Source organism: Theropithecus gelada, chromosome 20 (genome assembly GCF_003255815.1).
Source record: "Theropithecus gelada isolate Dixy chromosome 20, Tgel_1.0, whole genome shotgun sequence".
Lineage (NCBI taxonomy): Eukaryota > Metazoa > Chordata > Mammalia > Primates > Cercopithecidae > Theropithecus > Theropithecus gelada.
Window position 1 is genome coordinate 7711141 of NC_037688.1, and position 15376 is coordinate 7726516.

The 15376-nt window shown below is 40.8% G+C and overlaps 1 protein-coding gene across 2 annotated transcripts; it reads left to right on the forward strand.

The window, feature by feature from the left end:
- The first annotated feature begins 281 nt into the window (after positions 1-281).
- Positions 282-11637, forward strand: CNEP1R1 (CTD nuclear envelope phosphatase 1 regulatory subunit 1). 2 transcript variants are annotated; one of them, XM_025370567.1, is made up of 7 exons: positions 282-416; positions 729-779; positions 1474-1545; positions 4430-4503; positions 8103-8212; positions 8658-8712; positions 9967-11637. In XM_025370567.1, exons 1-7 carry the CDS (start codon positions 392-394, stop codon positions 10006-10008), a joined length of 429 nt encoding a protein of 142 aa, XP_025226352.1. In that variant the 5' UTR covers positions 282-391; the 3' UTR covers positions 10009-11637. The 2 variants fall into 2 exon arrangements, with proteins under 2 accessions (XP_025226352.1, XP_025226353.1); XM_025370568.1 differs by lacking the exon at positions 729-779.
- The last annotated feature ends 3739 nt before the right edge of the window (positions 11638-15376 follow it).

Sequence of the window (15376 nt, forward strand, 5' to 3'; positions counted from 1 at the left end):
CAATCAACATTTGAGGAATGAAGGAACCAAGCGGCGAACGGGGGAATAAATGAATGAACGAGCTGGCTCCGGAGGGCTGCAGTTCCTCCCCGGGGCAGGAGGCGGCGCCAGCGTTACGCCCGCCTGGCCGCAGGCAGTTCTTGGTCCCTCCGGCTGACCGTCCAACGCTAAGCTCCGAGGCTGGTGCAAGAGATAGCCAATAGAAAGCCGTCTTAGTTGGCGGTCTACTAGAGGAACCCAATGAACGTAGCGGGTATAGGCAAGGGGTGGTGCGACGGGGAGGGGCAGCGGGGAGCGGTTAGAGGTGGGAGTTGGCGCTGCGGGCCGGGCGGGGGCCGCGGAAGCTGCGATGCGGACGGGGCCGCGGCGGTGAGCTGAGCTGCCGCCAGACATGAACTCGCTGGAGCAGGCGGAAGGTAGGGTGGGCCGCCCGGGCCCGTCCCACGTCTCCTCTCAGAAGCTGGCGGCGCTCCGGAGGGGCCGGCGTCGTGAAGACCCCCGCCCGGGGAGGAGGCCGCAGAGGATGGAGCTCGGGGCCCGGAGCTTGGGGGCGCGGAGGCAGCCGTACCTGGCCGGACGCGGGGGGCGGCGCCTCAGCTCCCTCTGTCCCCACAAGCCTAGAGGGTTTTGAGCTCCTCGCCAGCTACTATTTTTATTTTCTATTCATTGGCAGACACTTGCACTCCGTGCATTGCAGCCTGCTAATTCATTTCATTTCATTCTCACAGCCCCACGAGTTGTATCCCTGATGCCTACGGTGGTTTCCGGTAACTGCCAAGGTTAGGAAGTGCCGCTCGGTGTTTTAAAGTTTAAAGCACACCCCTGCGGAAAGGATACCCCACCACTCGGAGCAGCTTAGACGCCCCTGTCTTCTAGAACTAGGCGCTGCCTGGGCGCCACGAAGATCACCTGTACCCCCTTCGGAGGGGGCAAGGAGAATGTCTTTCCACACCCACCCGCTATCAGTGTCAAGAAGTCTAGTAAGGCCAGACAGCGTAGCCATTAATTAAATGTGAGAGCTGGAAACAGCAGGCGGATAATTGTAGTCAGGTAGACCTCGAAGACTTTGATGTTAAGCACTCTACGTGGTTCTAATAGGAAGTTCTTGGTTCCCGGAGAGCTAAAACTGGATTTTAATTTTATTTGCAACCCTGAAATTGTTCGCTTTTGGCGCTGGCTGAGACAGCTGCTTAATTTCTCCCCATACCATTTTTATGAAGCTTCTAAAAGTGAATCAGTAAGTTTTCTTATATGAGAAATTGGAATTAAAGAACTCTAATGTTTTTGTCAAGTGCTTAAAAAGCTGTCATAGTAAATGAAATAAACAGTGCAGTGATACATAGAAGTTAGTGTGTAAGACCTGAAGCAGTTAAGAGTATCTCACGTGTCGTCTTAATGTTAGGTAAATACTCTGTGACATTTCATCAGACGAGTAAGAGTGGCTAATTGGAAAATTGACATCTTTCTACCTAGATCTCAAGGCTTTTGAGAGGAGACTTACTGAATATATTCATTGTTTGCAACCTGCTACTGGACGTTGGAGAAGTAAGTTCCTGAATGTTATTTTAAGGGAAAACTAACAGTTGATAATTTTATCCTTATGTAGGAACGATTTGCTTTTATGTAAAATGTTTGCGTAAATTTATTTAACATTGTGAACAATGCCTTATGAAGAAATTTTTAAGAAAAGGAAATTGTAACTGGCCTTCTCAAAAGAACAGTCTATGTCGTGTGGTTGTTTTTGTTTTTGCATTAAAAAACATATTTTTGGCCAGGCGCTGTAGCTCACGCCTATAATCCCAGCACTTTGGGAAGCCCAGGCAGGCGGATCACCTCAGGTCAGAAGTTCAAGACTAGCCTGGCCAACACGGTGAAACCTCGTCTCTACTAAAAATACAAAATTAGCCGGTCATGGTGGTGCCGCCTGTGATCGCAGCTACTCGGGAGGCTGAGGTGGGAGAATCGCTTGAACCCGGGAGGCAGAGATTGCAGTGAGCCGAGATTGCGCCATTGCACTCCAGCCTGGGCGACAAGAGCAAAACCCAGTCTCAATAAATAAATAATAAAAATATTTAAATTTTTAAATTAACTATTACAACTTTGATAAAGACATACCTAATAAAAATTTCACTAGCCCGTTTGGCAGTTTTATAATTTGCCTACAAACTATTGGAATAAAATTTTAGTAAGAAGAATCATATTGGCAGGGCGCAGTGAGTCACGTGCATAAAAATCCCAGTGCTTTGGGAGGCCGAGGCGGGAGGATTGCTTGAGCATGGGAGTTTGAGATCAGCCTGGGTAACATGGAGAGACCCCATCTCTACTCAAAAAAAAAAAAAAAAATTTAGCCAGGCATGGTGGCACACCCTGAGGTCCTAGCAACTTGGGAGGATCACTTGATCCCAGGAGGTTGAGGCTGTAGTGAGCTATGTAGTGAGCTAAGTGAGCTATGTTCACTGCAATCCAGCTTAGGGAACAGAGGGAGACCCCGTGTTTTAAAAAAAAAAAAGTAAAGTCATGTTATTTAATGTATACTTGGAAAAGTTACAAAATTACCCTTAGTTGATTTTTAACAAAGCGTAACTGCTGCTTTGAAGTCTGACCTAGAAAAGAAATTCACATTATTAGTATCTATTCATAAGTATCATGAGTGCTACAAAATATAATTTGAACAGTGATTACTTGCCCATGGAAATACATAGGAAGTGTGGACAAATATAGGAGCCATGAGATCATCAAACAAAATGCTTTGTTAGTATGTGTTTGGAATAGTTTTGGTTTGTTTTTTGGAATGGAGTCTCGTTCTGTTGCCCAGGCTAGAGTGCAGTGGCGCCATCTCGGCTCACTGCAACCTCTGCCTCCCGGGTTCAAGTGATTCTCCTGCCTCATCCTCCTCAGTAGCTGAGATTACAGGTGCCCGCCACCACGTGCAGCTAATTTTTTTGTGTATTTTCAGTGGAGACGAGGTTTCTCCATTTTGGCCAGGCTGGTCTCAAACTCCTCACCACAGGTGAGGCTTCCTAAAGTGCTAGGATTACAGGTGTGAGCCACCACACCGGGCCAAATAGTTTTAATTTCTTGGATGGTCATTATTTAAATTTAATTCCTATCAAGAAGGAAGTGTAGTAGCACACATTGAGGATTTACTTTATTTCAAAGCGTGAATCGGTTTGCTGGACCAAAAAAGCACTATTGAAGCTAAGGATCTGGCAAGATTTTTTGTGTAATTTTTATTAAATCTATTTGCAAAGTTTTATTAGTATGCTGTGAGAATTCTGGTTGGTCAGAATTTACAGGTAATGATTTTCCTAGGTTCTCTGGTTTACCTAGGAATTATCCCCAAAACCTATGTTTCACTGTTAATTGAATATCTTTTAAAATGTATATGATACTGCCCTATCTTATAAAAGGTGATATAAATATACTTACTTTTTCTCTGACTCATGGTCTTAGCACTTACTTGGCTAATGAACCAGCCAAATAAAGCATGTGTATGAGGTCCTTTCTAGTGTATTGATTTTGCTTTTGCTTTTTTTTTTTTAAACATACATGTGTAATATAGTGTGTGTATTTCTGCAAATACAGAATTGTAAGAAATTGAGTTAAGTCTGTTCTGAGTTCAGAACATAGTTTTGATATTTTGATCCTGTTTTTCTACATTTGCTATATTTCTGTTGCTCTTGGAAACTGGATTTCCACATTTGAAAAATGTATGCATCCTAACTGAAAGGCAACGGTCATCATCTCCAGAATATTAACTGGGTCTTGATGCCCCTTTATTATTTTTTACTAATACCATTCTTAAGTTTTACTTACGATTTATTTAGAATTTCTAAAATCATGCTAGCTCAGTGGAGAGAAAGACCTTTTCTTAGTTTTACTGGCAGAATTTCTACCCTACCTTTAAGTCCCTTAAAGAAAATCCGATACTAACTGGTGTGCTCCATACTTCCTGCACTGACTTTAATGTAACCATGGCAGTCATCTGCAAAGCAAAATCCTTTAGTCAGTCTTCTCAGTACATTCAAAAAGGAGTCTTTGATGGTTTCTTTACAGTAGAAAATGAATTTGTTGTTTTTTTAATTTGAGTCTACAAGATCTGCAAAATCTTCACTAAGCACAGTGAACGTTACATAGCATAGACTCTTCTACTGAAGTGTCACCATCGAATTGCTTTTTATTTCATTGATCTTCATAAGTTCTGACCAAATCATAAGAGAAACAGTATCCTTAATTACTAAGGTTCACAATGTTTAAGAGAATTCCTCGAAGCCATATGGCAAGCCTCCTAATTCCTGAGTCTAGTTAGTGCATTTTCCATTTAATAAAGTGCTGTTTTCTTTGGTTGTCATTTAGTAGGAACTTCTGGTGATAGTATCACATATTAAGTATGTATTTGCTTACTAATTCCGTGTTTATCTTTCATCAGTGCTTCTTATAGTGGTATCTGTCTGTACAGCTACTGGTGCCTGGAACTGGTTAATAGACCCTGAGACACAAAAGGTAGAAGTTTTGTTTTAAAATCATTAGCATAATTAAATGAGATAATGGATATTGTAGTGCTTTGTTAATGATAAAGTATTCAAACACTACTACTAGTGATATTGTCGTATTAAAAATATGCCTTTTATTAATTTGCTCAAGGAAGATTTTGGCTGGCTGTTGTGAATTAAGTGTCTTTACAGGGAAAAGGTCTAAGAGATGCTATTATTTCTTAGACATTAGTTGTTATTTGTCATTCACTTCTGAATTTATCATTTTTACATTTTTTATATATCTCTCATTTTTACTTCAGTGTGAGTATTCTCTTCATTCTGCTTTGTTCATTGAGTGTCATCAGTGCCAGCTTTTAAAAGTTCTAAAATAGGCCAGGCATGGTGGCTTACACCTGGAATCCCAACACTTTGGGATGCCAAGGCAGGAGTTCAAGACCAGCCTGGGCAATGTAATCTAGCAAGACCCCATCTCTACAAAAAATTTTAAAATCAGCCAGGTGTAGTGGTGCATGCTGTACCCAGCTACTTTGGAGGCTGAAGTAGGAGGATCACTTGAGCTCAGGAGATCGAGACTGCAGTGAGCTATGATTGTGCCACTACACTCCAGCCTGTGTGACAGAGCGATACCCTGTCTCAGAAAAAAAGAGGGAGAGAAAAAAATTATAAAATAACATTTTCTTCTATGAGTTATCTCTGTTAATACCTTTTTTTCATCCCATAAAGCACTGGAGATGACTTTACGGGAAACATATGATAAAATAGCAAAATACAAGTATAATAAAAAGTCAGGACTAGATAAAAACAAGTTGGACCATGAGGTCAAAACCAGAAAGGAAACCAGCTCACTGATGTATAGGCCATGTAGCCCAACACAGTTGCCAAAATTGGATTATAAATTGGTCTCTGAGTTACCTAATCAGTGAAGTCACAGTTAATTCTGTGATTTTCATTGTCTGTGAGATAACACATATATCAGTTCCTTGGGCTAGCAAAGCTTTTCTTTCCCAACATTTATCTCTGAAAAAAAATTTCTTGCCTGAAGTTTAATATAGGAAACACTGAGGAATCTCCCATTGGGCACTGTGCAAGAATATCCCTATACCAAATGCAATAACTGATTTCATAATGTTATTCCTTGAAGCATCCTTTGATGAAAGCTGATAGCATGTTTCTCACATTTCCACCTCTTTCTACTAACTTGTGCCTTAATTTCAAACTCAGGGCTTTTATTTATTAGGGAAGTTAGTCTCCAATTTTTCAGTGAAGTTTCTTTCCCCCAGTGCAGTTTTATTTAGGGAGTAATGATGTAATTTTCACAAATCTTAAAAATCCCCTCCCCACTTTAAGCTGCAATTAACCAAGTAGTACTTTCAGTAGCTCTGTTTGTATTTGTTTTACAGAAGAAAAACCTAAGAGAAGGCTTTTGTCATCAGTCTCTATGGCAATTCAGACAGCCAGAGAGGTTTATTTCCCACATAGTCTCCCTAACTTTATCTGCTGAGGTGGAGATATATAAAAGGATAGGTGGCAAGGGGAAATTGGTGATGGAATTTTACGTTAATAGAGGATTTTTATGGCAGACAGGAAACTCTCTTGTGTGTTCATTTATAAAAATCTGATCTTAAGGCTGCATTTGGTAGTCATCTTTAGGGGAAGAGTGGAAGGAGGCTGGCAAGAAGATTGAAAAAGATCCATCTTGGGAAATGAGTCTGACTTCTAATTGGGAAAAATATAAGCTGATTTCAGCTAGTTGAGATCTTAATAAAACACAAAATTAAATGTAATTTGAAATAGGCCCAAAACTATGTAGTTAATATAATTTTCTAAATTAGGTGAGAATATAACTATTCGCCTAAGGGTTGGCTCTTTATATTTCAGTATTTAATAACCCCAAACCTGACAGGAGTTTTAACCAGCAATTGTATTTGTAGCAAGAGTTGCAAACTCAGGAGCCAGTGGCTAGCTGGAAGAACCTAGGGAGAGAAAGAATATGGCAGACAGGAAGTACCTGACTGCCTGACCTGGAGAGAACCACTGTTTCGATGCACTGGAATGTTGCCACGGAGGGAGGAAGGCTGAAACTGATGGCCTAATTAAAATGAAGACATAAAGCATTGTATATGCTAACCTGGTGCAGGCTACACACAACAGAGCTGGCTTGTGAGAAACTGTCCTCGGAGGTTTGAAGAAGACATTCTTCTGGAATATTAACTTTTCCTTGGATCATCATCTTTCTGGCAACTTCTTTCCTGGTATTTTCAGACTCTCATTTCTTCATCTGACAAACTTCTGTAACCAGTACCATGCTGGGCCATCTGGTACCTGGCGCTTCTGTCTTGAAACACGCTGCGCATCTCCTGCTGTGAGAGTGGAGTGGGGTGTGTGGAACTTGATTCTCTTGCTCCCATCTAGTTACTAATTCACTTGATTTCTTTCTACACAGGCTCTAAATGCTTGTCTTCTCTGTGTCTCCAGTCGACATTTCCATTTCGGTGCCTACTCTTGTTCCAGTCATGGATCCTGGACCCTTGGCCCTCTACATATTCTTAGACTTGTGGATTGCCCTGTTTTCTGCTATCATTTGATATGTCCAGATCTGAAATCAGCCCTTTCTCTCTTTCATTTTAGCTCTTTATGGATAGCTACTAATTGTTTTTCCCTTCTTGAATGTCATGTGGTCATTTAGATCTCAGTAGCTTCAAAACCAAATTTGTTTTTTTGCCTCTGCAGGGAGGAAGGGGTGATGCTGGAATTGAGTGTTACGAGGTTATGTAAGAGTTAGCCAGGTGGAGGGAGAGAAGTGAACAAGGCAGCGTATGTGTGGAAATATGGCAGGAGATGAAAATTAGACTGGGACCAGGTTATGAATGGCAGTTTGCTCAACTCTTCTAAGGAAGCTTTGTAACAGTGAAAGTAGGCCGGGCGTGGTGGTTCATGCCTGTAATCCCAGCACTTTGGGAGGCTGAAGTGGGCGGATCACCTGAGGTCAAGAGTTCAAGACCAGCCTGGCCAATATGGTGAAACCCTATCTCTACTAAAAATACAAAAATTAGCCAGGCGTGGTGGTGGGTGCCTGTAATCCCAGCTACTTGGGAGGCTGAGGCAGGAGAATTGCTTGAATCCTGGAGGTGGAGGTTGAGGTAGAGGTTGCAGTAACCTGAGAACGTGTTACTGCACTCCAGCCTGGGTGACAAGAGTGAAACTCTGTCTCTAAAAAAAAAAAAAAAAAAAAACAGGGAAGGTAACTAAATCATGTTTGATTTGTGTTTTCATTGAGACCAGAGGCCTCATCTTCACTCATTCAATGCAGAGTTCAGTAAATATTTTTGATAGGGTTGTTTTTTGATTATAGGAATGAATTTGTAATAGTTCAAGTATTTGAAATGGATGGAGGGAATACTGCTATATTTATCTTTATAGAAGATAGAAAGCCTATACATTTTTATTTTTACAACACAGCAATACAGAGAACTAAGATTATTAGAAGTCTTCAAATCCTCATAGTTTAGATGATAAAAAAAAAATTTATATATTTATGTACAAATGGGGAAGTAGGAATCAGCCATCCTAAGATTTTTAACATTTTTATATTTTCAACTCTTACAGGTGTCCTTCTTCACATCATTATGGAATCACCCATTTTTCACCATTAGCTGTATCACTCTAATAGGCTTGTTCTTTGCTGGAATACACAAGAGAGTAGTTGCACCATCAATGTATCCTTTACCAAGGATTAAGTTTCATTCTCTGAAGTGCTTTCTTGATGTAGGTAATGATTAAAAGCTTACTCTTCCTGGGCGCGGTGGCTCATGCCTGTAATCCCAGCGCTTTGGGAGGCCGAGGTGGGCGGATTTCCTGAGCTCAGGAGTTCGAGACCAGCCTGGGCAACATGGTGAAGCCACATCTCTACTAAAATACAAATAATTAGCCAGGCGTGGTGGTCTGTGCCTGTAGTCCCAGTTACTTGGGAGGCTGAGGTGGGAGAATCGCTTGAACCCGGGAGGCAGAGGTTGCAGTGAGCTGAAATCATGCCACTGCATTCCAGCCTGGGCTACAGAGCAAGACTCTGTCTAAAAAAAGAAAAAGAAAAAAAAAAAAAAAACAAGAAACATAATGCTTACTCTTGAAATGAGAAATTTTCCTTTGACCACATGTATTCAGTATAGCTGCTCGATGTCGGACGGTATTAGCAGAATACAATATGTCTTGTGATGATGTAAGTATTTTTTTGGTTAGAAAATTATAAACCTGCATGAAAACACTGAAATTTTTGGCTTTAGAAAGGTAGATGTTTTATTAGCAATAAATTTTCTCTGTGGAATGAATAATGAGAATATACTTAGAGCATTGATTTTAAGAATCTTTTACATTTAACATCTTTGACATTGAGATCCGTCTTACAATCAGTGAGATCTGACAAATTGGGAGAGTTGACAGTCTTTCTTAATGGCATAAAATCATGATGCATCTTATAACTGATGCATCTTAGAGTCAGTGAAGTACAGTGGTTGTTTGTTATTGACCAAAAATGGCTCAGCAGATACTGGTTTTGTAAACTACTGTTATTTATCAAGTGATACGCTATATATGTTATTTGTAAATAGAGTCATAGATTAATTTGTGGACTATGGACATATGAACCTATTGTGTTTTTAAAAGTAGATGATGGGAGACTGGGCATGGTGGCTCATGCCTCTAATCCCAGCATTTTGGGAAGTTGAGGCAGAAGGATCTCTTGAGTCCAGGAGTTTGAGACCAGCCTGGGCAACATTAGCAAGACCCCATCTCTACAAAAAATGTAAAAATTAGCCAGGCGGGTGGCACACACCTGTATTTCCCAGCTGCTTGGGAGGCTGAGGCAGGAGAATTGCTTGAGCCCAGGAGTTTGAGGCTGCAGTGAGCTGTGATCATACTACTGCAGTCTAGCCTGGACGACAGTGAGACCCTGTCTTTAAGTAAATTAAAAACTATCATGTAACAGTGTATAATAAGGGTGTCGCACAATTTTGATAGGTAGCTTCTATTTTGATTTGCTTATTTTATTTATAAAAGTGTCTTAGCCTTCAATTTAAAAAGTCATTAAACAAGTAATACGTATTCATTACAGAAATTAGAATAAAGAGGCCAGGCATGGTGGTTCACGCTTGTAATCCCAGCACTTTGGGAGGCCAAGGCGGGAGGATTGCTTGAGTCCAGGAGTTTGAGATGAACCTGGGCAACATAGCAAGACTCCGTCTCTACAAAAAATGAAAAGAGGAGAAAAAAAAGATGTATGTAGTATTTTAAAATAAAGAGCTCAGAAGGAAACTCCACACAAAGGAAGCATTGAAAGCATAACTATTAATTGTTTAGTCTTGACTATAGAGAAGCATTCTTATTCCTTGCACATACCATTTAAGGTTTATAAATAAGCAATGTTATTTTTACTAGAACTGTGTATTGAAAAAATTTTATCTTTTCATTTTTGCAGACAGGAAAACTAATTTTGAAACCTAGGCCTCATGTTCAATGACAATCTTCACTCATTGTTATGGGACTTAAAATAGCCTTTCTTCAAATAAGTGATACAGCAAAAAGCCATAAAGGATTCCTTTTGCAGTTGGATATGTAAAGGTCATAGCAGCAACTGACAATAAGTGTGCAATATTTACCTGGATTATCTTGATGATGGTGACTCATTATCAGTGCTTTGGTACTTTTGATTACCTGTGTTTCAGTATTAGTGTCACTTTAGTACTTCAGATCCTGCAAAGATTTTTGCAGATGAAGTATGTATGTATGTTACTAAGTTAAACTTAGAAACAGAACCTCATTCAGTTTTTATAATGTATTTTTTGCAAACTACTGTAAATAGCAAATCAATGCCAATGTTAAACAAAGAAGAAAACGTTGTGTGGACTTTGTTCTCCTGCACCGGTATTTCAGGAACATCTGCTTGCCATCCCCACAGCTCTTTAAAACTGGCTATTATGTGTGCCTTTCATTCTTACACTTCTAATCATACTGCAGGAAAAACATTGGATTCAGCTTAGACTGAGGAAAACTCTCCATTATGTTGTAAGAAATTATAGATGTTTTGAGAAACACTTTTTGTTAAGCCAGATATTGAACTCCAACTATTGTGGTTTTATTTTTAGTTTATTGTTTTCATTTAAATGCTAAATATCCTTTATATTGCTTTAATAATTTTTTTTTTTTTTTTTTTTTTTTTTAACGGAGTCTCGCTCTGTCGCCAGGCTGGAGTGCAGTGGCACGATCTTGGCTCTCTGCAACCTCTGCCTCCTGGATTCAAGCGATTCTCCTGCTTCAGCCTCCCGAGTAGCTGGGACTACAGGCACATGCCACCATGCCCGGCTAATTTTTTTTGTATTTTTAGTAGAGACAGGGTTTCACCATGTTGGCCAGGATGGTCTCGATCTCCTGACCTCGTGATCCTCCTGCCTCGGCCTCCCAAAATGCTGGGATTACAGGCATGAGCCACCGTGCCTGGCCTCTTTAATAATTTTTAAAATACCCTAAAGGCTTGTGAATATACAAGTCTACTGATAAATTATGTATTGTCTGGGAATTTGATAGTCACTGTTTTAGATAACTGGATTTTACGCTGTGGTAGACAAGCTGTGACACTAGTGTTGCACAGGTATAATTGATCATCCTACACCTTCACCAGAATAACTTGGGAGTGGTGCCACAAACTAGAGTCTACAATTCTCACTGTTTAGAGAGTGTTAATGACATACTGTGTATGCATAATAGCCACATGTACTATAATAGCCCTTAAAATTAAACTATTGGGATTGCTGTAAATATTTTAAAGTACTGGAGGTGCCTTTTACCTGTTTATTAGATTTTGAAAAGGTTTAAATTATTTCATGAGCAATCTTTTAAATTTCATTTAACATAAAGCTGAAAATTCAATAACAGGATAAAAAACTTTTTAACAAGGCTGCCATTTAACTTAAATGTGTTCATCTTAGCTTTCACATGTATAAAATTTTATTCTTTGAACTGCAGCAATAAAACCCTCTGCTCCTAAGAAGTCTTAAGAGGGTATTCTATATATTCTGCTTTGTTTTATTTTCTGTAAATTTTGTAGGTAAATATGTGCATAAAAAATAAATACTTTATATATAACTCGTGATTGGACTTTTTATTTGGTTTATTGTAAGTTTGTAACTCTGAAAAAAATGTTAAAACATATTGTCTGTATCAGATATAAGCTAGTCCCAGATGAGACATTTTACTTTAGCTCTGTGTCCAAGACAGCAAATTTTAAGTAGCACGTGTAGCTACCCAGTTTATTAGGTTATGATTACTTTTGATATGTCTTATTTATCATAGTCTAATAACACTTGGCTGTTAATCAGGAAATACAGGTTTTGTCATATTGCTCTTTACAAACTTGGATTGCCAGTTTCCTCCAAGAGCATAAAGCTGAAGAAGTATTTTATAGGCCCTTCATCTTTTTTGGAGTCATGAATTCCTTTGAGGGTTTAATAAAAGACTTGACTCCTCCTCTAGGAAAACCCACCTGTGTCTTTGCATGCACTTGGAGGGAACTTCAGATGCCACATTACTTGGATTCCACGGGCTTCAAAAGAAAACAATCTGTTATAGTCCAGAGACTTTTCATACCTTAACTTCTAGCAGAACAACTCATTTTCCTAAAGAGTCTTCATTTGGAATGGTCCAAGGATCCTTGTGACGTTAGTTTCTAACCACCACCTCTACCTTCTCATCCCTTCTCGCACGTTGTTAGGAGGTCACTGGTAGAATCCAATCATCTAATTTTACAGGTGGGGTAGACAGTCTCAAATTTGTGAAGTCTCTATATGAAATCCCCACAACTTACTAAAGACAGAGCCAGCACCAAAATCCAAATCTCTGACTCAGATTGAATGGATCTTTACATATGTGTGTGAAGTGAATTTATTCAAGAGCCATTATAATATTACTGTTAAGAATGTAGACTGTTGGCCGGGCGCGGTGGCTCAAGCCTGTAATCCCAGCACTTTGGGAGGCCGAGGCGGGTGGATCACGAGGTCAGGAGATCGAGACCATCCTGGCTAACATGGTGAAACCCCGTCTCTACTAAAAATACAAAAAACTAGCCGGGCGTGGTGGCGGGCGCCTGTAGTCCCAGCTACTCGGAGGCTGAGGCAGGAGAATGGCGTGAACCTGAGAGGCGGAGCTTGCAGTGAGCCGAGATCGCGCCACTGCACTCCAGCCTGGGTGACACAGCGCGAGACTCTGTCTCAAAAAAAAAAAAAAAAAAAAAGAATGTAGACTGTTAAGCCAAACTGCCTGGATTTGAATCTCAGATCTGCTACTTGGTAGTTTTGTAACTCTAGCTAAATTATGCAACCTTAGTTTCCTCGTTTATTAAATGGGCATAATGCCAGTTTCTTTGGTACATTGAGATAATATATAGGATACAGGCATAATGCTAATCTTCCAGGCTTATTTCAAGTCTTAAAGTGTTAATTCATGTAAAGCACTTAAATAGTGCCTAGCTACAGAGTCAATCCTCAGTAAGTTTGTTAACCCAAATCTTTTTTTTTTTTTTTTTTTTTTTTTTTTTTTTGAGACGGAGTCTCCCTCTGTCGCCCAGGCTGGAGTGCAGTGGCCGGATCTCAGCTCACTGCAAGCTCCGCCACCCGGGTTCAGGCCATTCTTCTGCCTCAGCCTCCCGAGTAGCTGGGACTACAGACGCCCGCCACCTCGCCCGGCTAGTTTTTTGTATTTTTTAGTAGAGACGGGGTTTCACCATGTTAGCCAGGATGGTCTCGATCTCCTGACCTCGTGATCCACCCGTCTCGGCCTCCCAAAGTGCTGGGATTACAGGCTTGAGCCACCGCGCCCGGCCAACCCAAATCTTTAAGGGAAAAAAAAAACCCTGACTGTTACAAGTTTGCCCAAAGTCAACATCTTAGTTGAGATAACCATGAGGAAATTTCACCTAATCTTTTGAACCAAGCAAACTCCTGAAAACGACTAAAGGCAAAGAGAGGATATTTGGCCTTACTCAGAAAATGGTGTTCGGTGTTTTCCTCTTCCTGAGGAACCTCTCTGAAAACATTCAAGCTCATGACTATCTGCTAGTGCTGCTTTTTGAGACGCTCTTTTTTCATTTAGAACTAGGCCATCTTGACTGGCATTTTATAAAGATTTAACAATCCTTCTGACAAATGCCCTGCCCTCAGCAACTGAGGTGTCTCTCGCTCCCTGTCCTGTTGAAACCATAGAAATTTGAGTCTTACTCTTCAGACTCTAAACTTTACGCTTTTACAAAGGGTAAGTATAATTTCTTTTTTTCCCACCAAAGATAGGAAGTGTGTCTTGTCTGCTTCATCATGCAACACGTTAAAATCTAATGTTTTTAGTGTACCACTGATACCTGCTATGCCAGTCTGACTGTGTGAGAGGCAGAGAAAAATAAAAGGATATTTGTTACCCTATTTTAAAGTGTGTTCATCACTTTATAGACTCCCTTTTACATGGCAAGTGTTTTGCTGGGTTATTAATGTGTGAGAAAATTAGCTGGGCATAGCACACACCCACAGTCTCAGCTACTCAGTAGGCTAAGGTGGGAGGATTGCCTGAGCCTAGGAGTTCAAGGCTGCAGTGAGCTATGACTTGTGTGACTAGGACTCCAGCCAGGGTGACAGAACAAGACTGTCTCAAAAAAAAAAAAAAAAAAAAAACAAAATGAATTTCTGCCCTCTCCGAACCTCAGAACTTGTTATCTGATGGGGAGTACAGACCAGTGGTCAAGTGGTCAAGCAGTTACCATGCAGTTTAAGTGCTATGAAAAGTAAAAATGCAGGATGCTACAGGAGTCCATGGGAAGAGGACCCAGCCAGACCAGCCTTTCCAAAGTAGGTGATTAACAAACATCTGGTGTGTGTTGCCAGTAGGGGGAGAACTTTTGCCGGGGAGGGGGCTGTGACGAGAGAAAACGGGAAGGAAGTAGGAACCAGAACATGGTATTTCACGAGGGCAATGGGAAGCCATCAAAGTGTTTTCAGTTAAGGAAGTGACAACTGGATTAGCATTTGTGATGACTGATAGGGCAGGACCTGGGAGGCCAGCTGGGAGTGGCTGCTATAGCTCAGATGAGATATGTGGGCCCCAGAACTAGAGTTCAGGGAGTGGAATCGGAAATAAAACCTTAAAAAAAAAAAAAAAAAAATCTGTGCCTGGGCTTACCCAAATACCTCCTAGAGGGCAAATGATAGGTCAGCTTTGACAAGTGGGGAATTTTTTTAATATTAAAAAAAACAGGCTGGGCGTGGTGGCTCATGCCTGTAATCCTGGCACTTTGGGAGGCTGAGGCAGGTGGATCACCTGAGGTCAGAGTTTGAGACCAGCCTGACCAACATGGTGAAACCCCGTCTCTACTAAAATAAAAAAATTAGCCTGGCATGGTGGCTAACGCCTGTAATCCCAGCTACTCGGGAGGCTGAGGCAAGAGAATCTCTTGAACTTGGGAGGAAGAGGTTGCAGTGAGCCGAGATCACGCCATTGGACTCTAGCCTGGGCAACAAGAGTAAAACTGTCTCAAAAAAAAGGAAAAAAAAAATCTTTTTTAATGTCAAATGAATAGGACTTAGCAGAGAGCAGGAGAAGCAATTAAGCATAAAGCCTACCACCAGTACCACTTTTTCCATCATATGGATTTAGCCTGTTACAGAAATAAAAGTTCCATGATCACCAATATTTGGGAACTACTACATCTTCCTTCTGGAGATTGCTCATGCTGTAAAGCATATTAAAAGCTCCATGTTGGCTGGACACGATGGCTCACGCCTGTAATCCCAGCTGCTTGGGAAGCCAAGGCAGGCAGATCGTTTGAACTCCGGAGACCGGGGCTGCAGTGA

Excerpts from the sequence above, each read along its gene's own strand:
- CNEP1R1 (XM_025370567.1), top strand. The coding sequence starts at position 392 with ATGAACTCGCTGGAGCAGGCGGAAG. Across the intron at positions 1,546-4,429 it reads TGCTACTGGACGTTGGAGAA|TGCTTCTTATAGTGGTATCT; the intron begins GTAAGTTCCTGA and ends ATCTTTCATCAG. Across the intron at positions 8,213-8,657 it reads AGAGTAGTTGCACCATCAAT|TATAGCTGCTCGATGTCGGA; the intron begins GTATCCTTTACC and ends ACATGTATTCAG.